Below are 13115 nucleotides of genomic sequence, written 5' to 3'. Positions count from 1 at the left end.
TCACTGGAGTTTTTTGTTGCGCATTTAGCAACCAGGTGTCTTATCTCAGTGTCCGTGACTGGCTCCAAAAACATATATGCATAGAAAAAACCCATTCAATACATCAAACAGAAATAACTTGTATGTGCGCACAATGCAGGGGTATGTGGGAACATTTTAGAATTGATTTCCTCTGTCACAGACACGTCAAAATCAGAACAACACATGTCAACTTTGGTGTCTCGTTAAAGCGCAGGTGACTGCTGAAAAAGTAAAACTGCTATAGTGGGTCTGAATATTATTCTTGTTCAGTGTTCTGTTAATTTAAAATTAACAATGTACTGAATAACAGTGACGAATGCAAGCACTTGTTGACAAAACCTTGTGTATAAAACTGCAAATAAAAAACACAATTTATTGTTTTTTATATGAAAAAAAATGATGCACTGCTTTCACACAATGTCACACAGTGCGGCAAGGTATAGAACTGATTTTTGGGGTAAAGTTATTATCAATTGGTCAATATTAGTGACCAGAAGCAACATCAGCACCAACAACAGATTTCAGGCACAGGGAATTTTCTCACTTTAAGGCTGGTGGAAAATAGCAAGCACACAAGAATTTAAAAATAAATAAATAAATAAATAAAATTAAAAAAAAAAAAAAAGAGAGAGAGCACACGGAGCAATCAAAATCTTCATCATGCAGCCTCAAGATTGTTCATTTGCTGGGATGTCAAAACCGACAGCTGTGGGAAAAATAATTGACATCAGGATGAACTCAGATCATATGCAGATAGTTTCTCAATAATTAGGTAGAGTATATAATCAAGGTGGGCTCATATGTTGAATGATGGAAAAATCTCACATTCTACAAGGGGATCTAAAGGACATTAAATACAGAGGACATGCAGTAACTTGTATTTTTATGCTCAAGATGTCAAACTTTTGGATGCCATACCTGTTGTGTAGCAGTTTCAGCCCTTTGCTCTGCAAGAGTCAATTGCTTCTGGAGGCAAACGGATTTCTCTTGATACTCTGCTAGTTGACTCTCATACTGCATACAAAAAAATTAAATTCACTTTCATTTTATTTTGTTAGGTTTTTACATTTAGATTAAAAACTTGCTTTATATTGTTGCTGTTGAGTGGAAACCTAACATGTCCAAATATGGTAATTGTCTTTCAACAAATTTAAGCACAATCATTTTTGTCCAACTCCATTTCATTAATTTTGTTTTCAAAATAATTCTATTGAACCACAATTCAAAAGCAATGTCTGATTTTCATTGGTTAATTTTCATTTCTAACTGATTCGTTTGTCAGTTTCAAGTTCTGTGACCGCTGTGGGTTTTTCATTCATTAACAGGTGTCCCAACAATTTTGTTCACGTGTATTCAGTAGTTCAGCCAAAATGGCATCAAAAGTGATACTTTTCAAAGATGGAAGGTAGATCGCTCCTCCAGCCAACAGCATCAATTCCGTTTTGAGTGTTAACACATTTGCATGTTGTCACCATGTGTTTAAATGCCAACCAGAATGTAACATGCCACCTTACACAGTCCATTGCAGATGAGTGTGTTGTACAAACCTCGGTTATGGTGTCTTGGTTATTTCCGAGCTGTAATTCTAGCTCATGTAGTTGCTCTTTTTGTTGATTCAGCTCTGTTCTAAAATTTAAGTACAACATTCAACATTCACTTCACGGATCTGTTCGCTCATTCGCATCCACAATCTCAAAGATCGCATTGAAGTCAAGCTAAACTTTGTATTACAAATTTGTCCCATTACAAGTAGTGAAGTTTTCTTTGCATTGTGGCCAAACTGGCAATCTTCTGGTCTCGAACCAATTTATTAATGAATCAAATGAATACCATTGCCAGTTCACGTCTTACGTGAGCTGTTGTATCTTGACTTCAAAGGCCTTTGTCATGTTTCTTGCATCATCCTTTGAGCGTTGAACAGTTTTCTGCTGTTCTGCGATAAGGTGCAGCCGCTCATCGTTTAAGTTCCGGCTCCTCTCCTCCAGCACCATCATTTGTGCGTTTAATGTCTGCTCCTTCGACTGGCACTCTTGCGCCATCTGCGATATCTGGGAATGGGCAGCAGAAGGGGAAGGCTTTTTTTTTAAACACAGGTTCAAATGTTGCAATAACTATTATTCTTTTTTTTCCCCCCCAAGAGAGAGCTCAGAATTGTTTATTCGGCAGTTTTAACGATCCAACATCTTATCACCATTGCCCTCTCTCTTTTTTTTTGTGTGCGTATGTGTGCATGCGTGTGTGTGCACGTATGTGCACGTGTGTGTGTGTGCGTGTGAATTAATGTAAATTTGTACTCATTAATTCACCTAAAACCTAATAAAAATCCCATTACCCTTCACCTTAACCGGATACTTCAGAGTCATGAAGTTCAGAAGGTCAGGAGACCAGAGGAAAGGTCAAAGAAAAGAAAGGTCAAAGAAAAGAAAGATAAATCAAAGTGAAATCCAGCACCAATTATACATCTCCTGCCACCCACATGGCTACAAAACCAGTCTTATGCCAACCCCAGAAACCTCTAAATTCCAACAAATTAAGGAGATGTCAAGAGACCAGAGGAAAAACTAAAGAGAGGAAGGAGGGAAGGATAGATGAAGCAGAGTAAGGTCCACAGACACCAGCACCCACTGATTCAGCGAGCAGTGGGAGAGAGAGGCGAATTCTGTTTGAATTTTAGTAGATGCTGGTGTGATGGATCTGGCATGCATAAGGACCGCCACCAAAGAGGGGAGCTGTTGACCGCGCCCCAAACCCCCCCCCCAGAATCCCCCAAGCCGCGGCAATACCAAGGCACAACCCCCCACGCACCCAAACCTCACTCCCCCCGCATCCCGCGGGGCTGGGAGGACAGAGGAGGACGCACCTGGGGAGGGGTGGTATCCCAGAACACCGAGCCCGGTGGGAAGAGGCCCCGGTCGTCACGCCAGCGTTCTAGTGACACCTGACCCTGTTACTGTTGGCGAGCTCTACCCTTGCAATGTGAATGTAGCCCCACCCAGTGTATATACAAGTGTGTGCGTGTGGTGCATTAAAATTGGGAGCAGGTGGGATGGAGAGGAGGGAAAAGATTTCCCCTGTGTGTGGTGCATTAAAAAAGAAGATAGAGGGACAAAGTGGTGGGGTGGGGACACAGACGGGGGACCACGGCTCTGCCAGGCACTGCAGTCTGCCCCAACTGATAGTTCCCCATCCCAACTCACCCGTCCCCCTGGATGTGAGGTGCATTAAAACTGGAGGGGAGTTGAAGGGTGAAGACGGTGTTTCCACCCTTCCCTACCCCACCAAGAAATATCTTATGTGCCCTATGTGTATATTTACAAAGTGTATAGTGCAAAACTTGTGAAGTGAGTAACCCCGGGTTTTCACCGGTTGCGGTTGCGGTGCGGTTGCGGTGCGGTCCGGCGACGCAAGCAATTAGATTCCATTCATTCGAATGGTGCAGTTTACACCGCTTGCGGGTGCGTTGCGTGTCGACTGCGGAAGGCCTGCGGCGTGCCGCAAGCCTTCCGCAAGGATAGACCTATTTTCTATTTTTGCCGGATGCCGCAGCGGTAGGCCTCCGGCAAATGGCAAGCTAGCACAAAACACATTGAGCGGGACAGGAAGACCGAGGCAGTTTCAAAATAAATTTCCGGTTACCTTTCAGAATAAAACACTCGCCAGCTCCTATTTCGCAAGTTTTTCAGCAAAACGTGACGTGGGCGTCGCCGGGCCATGTGCTCATTCACGGTTTAGACACCAGCGAACATGGACGAGGAGAGGTTTATATTGGAGGTGGAAAACCACAAAATAATATATGACACGGCACATCCTTTTTATAAGGACTGTAATGTATTGTGAGTTTGATGTTCGCGATTGCTTGGTGTGCCCGTCTCGCTTGCCGTACTGAGCGGCAGCCGGACGGGGAAGACAGAAATAAAGAGTGGACCCGCACTGACCCGACTCTCGTTATTAATATACTTTACAAGGACAACCAAAAAAAGGATGCTGCATGGAATCTCATAGCAGAAGAAGAAGAAAAGGTTAAATCAAAAGAAGTCCACCTCTCTTTCTGCTTCTCTGTTGAGCACAGACATTCTGTATGTTTGTCGTTGTGAAATGCCACATGATCGCGCGCAGCGCGCGCGGTCCCGCGAGACACGTTGGGAAGTGGGCGGCGACGGAGCTGCCGGACCGCAGCTGTGCGGAGCCGGTGTGGATTGACAAAAAAATTGACCCGTCCGGAGCACGCAGTCAAGACGCACCGCACCGCAACCGCACCGCAACCGCATCCGGTGAAAACCCGGGGTAAGAGGAGCGACCAGCGGGGCCCTTTCCAACCCGGCGGGTGCAGGAGCCCCCCCCAGCACCCATCAACCCCTGCAAATCTTTTGAAAAATAGGATCCTTGCTTTCAAAATTGTGGGGAAACAGTTTGAAAAAAAAACTGTAATCCATCTTCGATGATGTTTTATATGAATGCTTCGGCTCAATATCTGACAAAAATTTTGATTTGGTGTTCCATGTTTCTAGTTTATCAGTAAATGTAGTGCCTTGACCCATCATTGTGAACTCTCTTGAGTGGGACAGCCTCCATTGGCTACCAGGAAGTTGGCTCTCTGGTACACCTTTATCTACAAGGCCATTATTGGACTTTTATGTTCTTCTTCAGATGGGGAAAAAAATGAACTTACTTGATTTTCGGTCTCATTTTGGATTTGCAAGTTTCTTCTCCGCAGCTCATCCATCTCCCTGCAGAGCTGCAAGTTCTCCTGTTGTAGCTGGAGTCGCTCCGCACTGCTAAGTTCATGGTCCTTGCGGGTTTCAGCCAAACCGCTCTGCAGACGATAGATTTCCTCCTGGCTGTGCAAAAACTCTTCATTGCTGCTGTAGATGGGAGACTTGGCGTCATGTAACTGTAAGCTGTAACCGTTAAATAAAAAAAACAAAAAAAACAAACAGCAAGTGTCACTCACTCAGTAAGTGTCATTTCAAACTTTTTTACATTGATTTGAGCACTTTGCAGAGTGACACCCATATCGTCCCTTATCCTCTCTGCATTGAGGCACTTTTGTTGAAGGGCATTCATTTTTTCAAGGTCTTGTTCTGTCTGATACTTTGTCACCTGAAACAAGCATAAAACGTAAAAATGTCAAAACTTGCTAAGCACAAAACCTTAGAATACAATTAAAAAAATAAAAATAAAATCCTCCAACTTCCGTTTCATGGCAACCACCTTCTCCAGTTCCTTCTCAAGAGCTTTTTTCTCATTCTTGCACCTCTCAATCTGAGACTCTTTGATTGCATATTCCTGGTGGACAGGTGGAGCAAGTCACAACAAGACAATAAGGACAAACCAGTCCAGAGGTTCCCCACGGACTGGAACAGCAGATGAGAAGAGCGTGAATGGGTTCTCGAAGGGTTTTACCGTTTGCAAATTGGACAGCTGCTCCACTATTTGATGGAGTTTAATGTTGCACTGCTCTCGCACATTATCTACCTGGTAAATACACAAGTCATAGTTCACTGTCAGATTACCGAAGTACTGCAATCAAGTGTGTTCTCCTCTAGGCAGGTATTAACTGCTATTGACTGCTCCAACTGCCTCAGGTTTGAAAAGTGCCTTCTCCAGACGCCATATTTCAGCCCCTCCTGTAGAAGTTCAAAATGGTGTCGATCAGGGCTTCGACAAGCCACCTCTGAATAGTCCAATGTTTTGTTCTTAGCCATCTGTGGTTGTTTTTAGTTTAATGTTGGATGACCCAAGACTTATATCTGAGAGCTTTGTTGGTCTAAGGCCACTGCCATCCTTCTTTTTTTTTTTTTTTTTTTTTTTTTACCTTGAGTACCCCTTCACTAATGCGTGTTGATGAGCCTCCAAAAGTAGAACATATTACGGCAGATTTTAACTCTTTTACCACCAAAAACGTTTAATAACGATTAGTAAAATCATGATGTATGCCACCATAAATGTTAAATGACGTCAACTACGTTTTTGTTTTGTTTTTTATTTTTTAATCAATGTCTAAGTGCAGCGCTGCCTGGTCAATGGGTTGTGGAATCAAAAACACCCATTAACTATGGCCAGCAGATGGCAGCATTGTATCTCTTTTCAATGGGTTGCCGGCATATGAAATTACAATGAAACATGACGGATTCTGATGAAATCTGATGAAATAGAACATTTTCAAAAATGATGTGAATGATCAAAGCATTTGTCACATTAAACCTAATTCACAGAGCATCACTAAACAAAAAAAAATAAATAAAAAAATGTTTCTATATTTTCAATTTTCGCTCATTGTCACTCAAATTACTTATTTTCAAATAGTGATTACTAAAGAACGGAATAAGGTAGAAACATTTTTTTTTTTCCTGATGAAAGAATGGAATGCGATCTTTCATGTTCACTTTGTATATGTAGTAAAAGAACACAATATTCTGTTTGCCTTGAAAGATGAGTTAAAATGCTCGAAATCGGCTGTCACGGGTTTGTTTTTGTTTTTTGATAACATGCGGCAGTAAAAGACTTTTAAAATGAATATCATTTTATTTTGTTTCCTTGTTCTTGTTTCTAATCTTAATTATTTTTAACTCAAACATAAAAATATATACGTTGTGTTGCAAAAAAAAGTACAGTAATATCAATTAAAAATACTAATACCACAAAATAAAGAATAAACCTGCCTTTGTTTAATATATGACTCTTATAACAGTTACCACAAGAAACTGGATCTCCTTTGATTCCTCTTTATAAAAGCATTTAAATCAGGAAAATAGCATTTAAGAAATTACCTTTTTTGAAATATTTGGGTAAATAAAAGCAGCATATTTTCCTTATTGAACACAATCTATTTCATTCATTCATGTACTTTCCAAACTGCTTTCTTAACAAAATATTGAAAATTTGGTAGAGAAGAAATGTGTACCATGTTAAGTTTAAATAAATAAATAAATAAATAAATAAATAAATAAATAAATAAATAAATGTTAACATTCTTCCTCTATTCTTTTTCTTTTAGTTCATCACAGTGGCCCATCATGGTGCGCTATTTTTAGAATAGCTCTATTCATGTTGTCCTTTTGGCACTATTTGTTTGTTTGTTTGTTTGTTTGTTTGTTTGTTTTTGAAGGACATTCTGCACATTAAAATTGAACCCGTAGGGAGTATTGTGACCCGTTTTGGGCTTTGGTTCTGACCAAGTCCTTTCAAAATAACATACTGCCTACGAGGCTACCAGAGCAAAAAAATAAAAAAATAAAAAAAAAAAAATAAAAAAATAAAAAAAATAAAAAAGTATTTTTCCCTTTTTTGAGGAGGCGGCTCCCACTTGTCCTTCAAAGAGGTTGCTCCTTTGGCAACTCTACAAATACTGCATATACACCCCCCCCCCAAAAAAAAACACAACAAAAAAACCCCTCTTTTTCCCTTTTTTGAGGAGGCGGCTCCCCCTTTTCCTTCAAAGAGGTGGCTCCTTGGGCAACTCTACAAATACTGCATACACCCCCCCCCCCCAAAAAAAAAAAAAAAAAAAAAAAAAAAACAACCTCTTCTTCCCTTTTTTGAGGAGGCGGCTCCCCCTTTCCTTCAAAGAGGTGGCTCCTTGGGCAACTCTACAAATACTGCATAGACCCCCCCCCCCCAAAAAAAAAAACATTTAAAAAACTAAACAAAAAACAAACAAAAAAACAGTACTGTAATAACGGTTATTAGCCCATACCCAAATGAGATGTGAGCTTTTTTAAATTATTAAATGTTTTCTTTTACCCCCTGCAATGTAACCCTGGTCGGGAAACATGTACATAAATGATAAAAAGTTGTGCAACAAAATATTATGTTGAAGGAGCCAGCCCAGTTTCACCATCTATATTTATTTAATTATGAAACGATGTCTGATTTTCATTACTGATTTGTCTTTATATTTCTTTATAGTGTGAAATTATTTACAATGGTAGGGTTTGATTATTATTATTGTTGTTGTTGTTGTTATTATTATTATTGTTATTGTTATTATTATTATTATTATTATTATTATTATTATTATTTCTTTAACAGAATAGTAAAGACATTTTGTCCATGCATACCTCCTTCCTAGTGCGGACGGCAGCTTCCCGGATTAACTGTTGGACGACCTTATCATTGTTCTCCACAAGCTTCTCCCACTCTCTTGCCACGTCCTCACAAGAACACGCACACATTGCCTAAAAGAAGAGAAAATTTCAATTATTATTCAAATGGGAAGTTGTATTAGGGAAGAAGACTACAAGAAGGATGTTGGAGTAAGAGAGTGACAAAGGCAGACCTTAAAGCCATCATGCTTCTGCACTAGCAAAGCATCATCAGGCATCTGCACACACCCGTGGACTTTGTTCGGAACCTCGCACGTGTTCTGATCAACGGGAGCACAATGGGCCTGGATGGTACCAATCTTGGTCTCCAAAACTGTTTGTTCCTCCAAAGCATTCTTTGACACACATTTTAGACTAGGCAGATATAAACACACGGAACTAATGTTAAACTCTCAAATGAATTAATCTATTTTCCAATTGGTCAATCCATAAAGCGAAACTGGCAGCAGTTTGTCACATGCTCACTTTTCTTCTTGCTGTCTGAGGATTGATTCCTCATGCCGCTGAGCCTCTGCTACATCCGCCCCCTAGATAGTCAAATAAAAGTAGGAAATTTAAACAAGTTGACAAGTAAGTCATATACAACATTTTACCCAAACAATAAAAACATTTAATACAATAATGTGGCTGCTTTTGACATCGAAACTAAATCTATTTCATGTCAAGTGTATATTTTGCATGAATCTGAAAATGTGTCAAATTGAGCGTTGAAAAGAACAATACATAAACATCATTATTCACCTTTTTTTTTATCTGACACTCAAGACATTCCAGTTGTTCGTTCATTTCATTCATTTTATCTGTAGCAGTTCTCAGATCAGAATTGGTCTTTCTGCAACAAACACACGCAGAACATTAGCACAAGCTTGTTTTTGTGAGGACGCATAACTTTGAGCAATGGTCGACATTCACTTGAGTTGGCTGTGGAGCTCTTCTAACTCTCCATTCTGCTCATTCTCTGTAATTTGGACATGTATGCTGGTCTGTAACAAGAGATGCACAACTAACAAATCTAGACATGCCACGATTCCAACGAGTTTTACTGTAACGCTGTACCAAATTATTCCTCTACACCAGGGGTCTCAAACTCCACTGTGTGGGTTGCTGCAAATACAGTTTGGGTGTGTCTGGGCCATATCAAGTATTTCACAAAGAAAGGTGTTCATGTATTATATTGTTTTTTTGTTTTTTTTTTAAGCACAACTAACCCAATCTTGGTCATCACTCTCGTTTCCCTGATGCTTCAAAACCGCCTCAGAATGTCTAGGTGAGTCATGACGTCATATTTCTTGAGCGCAGCTTGGTCTCACTTCAGAGTTACGTTTTGCTGAAAACTGTCATGAGCCTGAGCTATAGTGAAAATCATAATAATAATTTTAAAAAAACATGCACACACGCGCAACGCACGAGGCAAAGGCAGCAAAAGCATAGAGGCCACACGAATATTAAACATTAATCTCAACAAGGGGGCTGTAAAAGTGCCGCCAGCTTGAGACCCCTGATCTAGAAGAAATTCAATTAAGCAGCTGTTTGTCACTCAATGTCTTGAAAGTCATTTATGCAGTAGTAAGACTTTTTACCAATTCCTTACCATCTCGAATTCTTGATTGTTCCCTTTGAGTTCGCATGTCTGTTGTATGAACTGAACAAGTTGATTCTGCGACAAAAGTGAAAATTGTTGGCTTTCGGACCTAATATTTAAGTACAATTTTCAATGGCATTTTTATCAGCAGCTTCGATAATGGTTTATGGCACCTGCCTGCTGTTCATCAGTGAAAGACTTGTGGTAGAACGCCTGGAATTGCTCCACTTCTTGTGCTGCCTTCTGCCACATTTCCATGGCATGCGAGTGCTCCTATATAATAATACAGATATAAGCTACTGTACTTATCGTAAAAGGAAGACAAGATCAACACCGTCGTGCAAATACTGTACCTCTTGTGAACAGGAACTAATATCACTCTAACTAATATAGATGATACTGTACGTCAATTAAATCTGACCAGTTGTCTGACAAATGATTGGGACACAGATTTTTCAAACAAATTATTGAGTAAATGGTCATAAGGACACCAAAATAAGGATATCATCGAATGGAGTATATCCAGTTGGATACAATTTTGAATACAGCTATTGTATTTAATTGTAATAGTTGTAAATAAATCAAGTTGTGATTACATTATGGTAAGTGAGTCTATAACATCATTTTACTGTGCACAGAAAACAAGTCAAATATTTCACTTAATGAATTAATTTTTATCCAAATTCAAATAAATCATGGACACATGTACAGACCTGTTTAAATAACTTTACTAGTGATTCATAGTCCTTAATGAGTTCTTCCACCTCCATTGTGCCGCACCCCTCTTTGGAGTCCATCAGGAGTGACTGAGGCTCATTGCCCACTGACTCATTCACGTGGAGCCTAGCAAAAAAAAATTGAAAGCAACAACACTATTTCTACACACGTAGAATCAAACTTTTTGGCATGTTTTACATATACCAATATAGTTTTTCTACCTTTCATTCTCACTCTCCATCTTGACTTTGACATCAGTTATCCACGCCTTCCGCTAGAAATGGATGATTAGTTAAGTGTGGTTAGTAATGGGCAACAGTGCTTTGATATGTTACTACAGCATTGCCTTTTTGTTCCAATTCAGTCATATTCACATTATTAAACATTTAGACAGATTAATTAACAGGAAATAAGATAAAACCAATTAAGCTTTCAGAGCGACATAAAGAAAACAAGAAAAAGTTCATACCAGCTAGTTCTTCACATGCAGGGGAGGCCTCAGATTTGCAAGTCAGGTGTGGGATCCCATATTTGCTGGCAATTACAGCAATACTACTAAAACGGAACAAGTATTCAATTCAGATTTGCACGAATATTTTTGGAATGTGCGTACCTAGCCTGTGTTTTATTTATTTATTTATTTATTTATTTATTTATTTATTTATTTATTTTTACGTGCCTCAGTATCTGTAATGTCAAACATATATGACATATACATCTCATAAAAGCTGTATCATTGATGGTTGAGCTGAACTGATGAAACTACGATGTGTGATAGTTTATCAATTATTATCTTATTTTCTTGATAACAACTAGACGACATGGTCTGCTTTTCAAAAATGTTATGTTCAATTTAGACACCAATCTGCGGGTTTACTTCTCAAACTGATGAATTTATTTTTCTTTTCAAAATGCTAAATATGAGATATCAGTCGTTAAATACTGCTATTTCGTGGTCTTCATTTTACACACGACCGCATAGAAACCGACTGGACATGGACACATACCTTGAATACGTCTGTAAAGATATGACGATTTCCAGTGGGGCTTCAAAATCCATAAGTGCTTTGATTGAGTGCTCAAACTTTGTGATGAACTGCTGCCACCAATTAAGTCAGCGAGTAGACCCTATCAGGATTTCTCTTTCGCTACATAAAAACGTGTGTTTAAAATGACGTCACTACCGTCATGCTCATTAGGTCAACGTTAAGACAAATAAAGCCGCAATGTAGTCACGTCGCAATAGCGTAGGGAAGCACTGCCTGTGTCAAATAACGTCGTGTAGCTTAGCTGTGCAGTCATGGGGCGTTAGAGACACGGTCCAATAAAGCGGTCACTCGTTACCTTCTTCCAATCTTAGAAACATAATCAAGAAAAAGAAAAACAGGATAACTATGAAATAGATAGCTAAAATAGTCCATTCCTAAACAAATGCTACCACCTAGTGGCGAAAAGTAATACTCTTCAAATGCAGTTGATGCCGACAGCCTGTCAGTTGCCGTTGCTACTGACACTTTAAATGTGCTGTTGTAGTCTTTTTTTTTCTTTTTTTTTTAAATTGCTATATAAATGCCATTGTAGAAGAACAATAGGAATTACTGTCTAACTGTATAACAATGTAATGTGCTGTTGCAGTAGGTAAAATCGCAACCGTGCTTCACGGCGTCACTTTTTTCTCTCCTAGGACCAAAAACTACGCGGCCTACTCCACTCAACTCATCTTTATTTATTCATAAAGCACTTTCAAACAAACACCGCCGTACATGGAGTAAAAAATCAGCCATGAAATAAATATCCATTCATCCATTTTCCGAACCGCTTATTCCTGACAAGGGTGGTATGTTAAAAAAAAAAAAAAAAAAAAAAAAAAAAAAAAAAAAAGACATGCCACTGACAAGATTCAAACAGGGCGGCATGGTAGATGAGTGGTTAGCACGTCCGCCTCCCAGTATTGAGGATGCAAGCGCAAGCTCAAGTCCGGGCTCTGGGCTTCCTGTGCGGAGCTTGCATGCTCTACCCGTGCCTGCGTGGGTCTCCTCCGGGTACTCCGGTCTCCTCCCACATTCCAAAGACATGCATGACAGGTTAATTGGGCGCTCGAAATTGTCCTTAGGTGTGATTGTATGCAAAAACACAAGAGAAAGCTTCTTTATTATAATAAAACTGACTTGACATCAATTATTAACCTTTTTTTTTTATTTTTTATTTTTTTTTATTTTTTACATTTTCCCCATTAATTTCTGTCTTTGCAGGTTATAAACAATTTATTTGCTCTTGCACATTATTAAATTTGTTACCATCAACGTCCATCTCAACCATTTGGTAGAGACTCATAACAACTAGGGGGCGTGTAAATATAATTTTCATTTATTTTTGTTATAGTCACCAAATAACCCAGCAAATATGAAAAAAAATGTCTTTTTCCATATCCATCCATTTTCTTGACCACTTATTCCTCACAAGGGTCGCGGGGGTGCTGGATCCTATCCCAGCTGGCTTTGGGGAGTGTCATGTTTCGGTTTGGTTTTTTTTATTTTTATTTTGGTGAGTGTTGGTTGTCTGGTGTTCCTGTGTTTTCCCCCAGTCTCGTTATGGTTAACCTTGTCCACCTGCTTGTGTCTTTCTTCCCCGTGTGTTGCTGATTGGTTCCCCCTGCCTGCTGTGTCTCCCAGGTGTGTCCTGTTAGTGTC

The 13115-nt window shown here is 39.5% G+C and overlaps 1 protein-coding gene across 5 annotated transcripts; it reads right to left on the bottom strand.

Annotated features, from left to right (window-relative positions):
• Window positions 1-374: 374 nt before the first annotated feature.
• On the bottom strand, window positions 375-11813 carry LOC144021197 (sodium channel and clathrin linker 1-like). Of its 5 annotated transcripts, none has more exons than XM_077525297.1 (20): window positions 11433-11813; window positions 10895-10980; window positions 10647-10699; window positions 10422-10551; window positions 9886-9981; window positions 9718-9783; window positions 9039-9109; window positions 8868-8958; window positions 8592-8653; window positions 8300-8480; window positions 8082-8198; window positions 5580-5648; window positions 5425-5496; window positions 5233-5307; window positions 4973-5121; window positions 4691-4883; window positions 1873-2069; window positions 1569-1647; window positions 940-1035; window positions 375-727 (listed from the first exon to the last, which is right to left on the bottom strand). In XM_077525297.1, the coding sequence occupies exons 3-20, from the start codon at window positions 10664-10666 to the stop codon at window positions 680-682; spliced, it is 1812 nt and encodes a 603-aa protein (XP_077381423.1). In that variant the 5' UTR covers window positions 10667-10699; window positions 10895-10980; window positions 11433-11813; the 3' UTR covers window positions 375-679. The 5 variants fall into 5 exon arrangements, with proteins under 5 accessions (XP_077381423.1, XP_077381424.1, XP_077381425.1 ...); XM_077525298.1 differs by having other exon boundaries at window positions 10895-10977; XM_077525299.1 differs by lacking the exon at window positions 11433-11813 and having other exon boundaries at window positions 4691-4880; window positions 10895-11424.
• Window positions 11814-13115: the final 1302 nt, after the last annotated feature.

The sequence above is a fragment of the Festucalex cinctus genome, chromosome 6 (assembly GCF_051991245.1).
Source record: "Festucalex cinctus isolate MCC-2025b chromosome 6, RoL_Fcin_1.0, whole genome shotgun sequence".
Lineage (NCBI taxonomy): Eukaryota > Metazoa > Chordata > Actinopteri > Syngnathiformes > Syngnathidae > Festucalex > Festucalex cinctus.
Note: the sequence above shows the minus strand (reverse complement) of the source record. Positions and strands in the feature narration are given on the sequence as shown.

Bases quoted from the DNA above. Each gene is read 5' to 3' on its own strand.
- LOC144021197 (XM_077525297.1), bottom strand. From the start codon at position 10,666: ATGGAGAGTGAGAATGAAAG. The intron at 9,982-10,421 runs GTCTGTACATGT...ATTATTATATAG, and splicing joins TAGTAAAGTTATTTAAACAG to GAGCACTCGCATGCCATGGA. The intron at 8,959-9,038 runs GTGAATGTCGAC...TGTTTGTTGCAG, and splicing joins GAGCTCCACAGCCAACTCAA to AAAGACCAATTCTGATCTGA.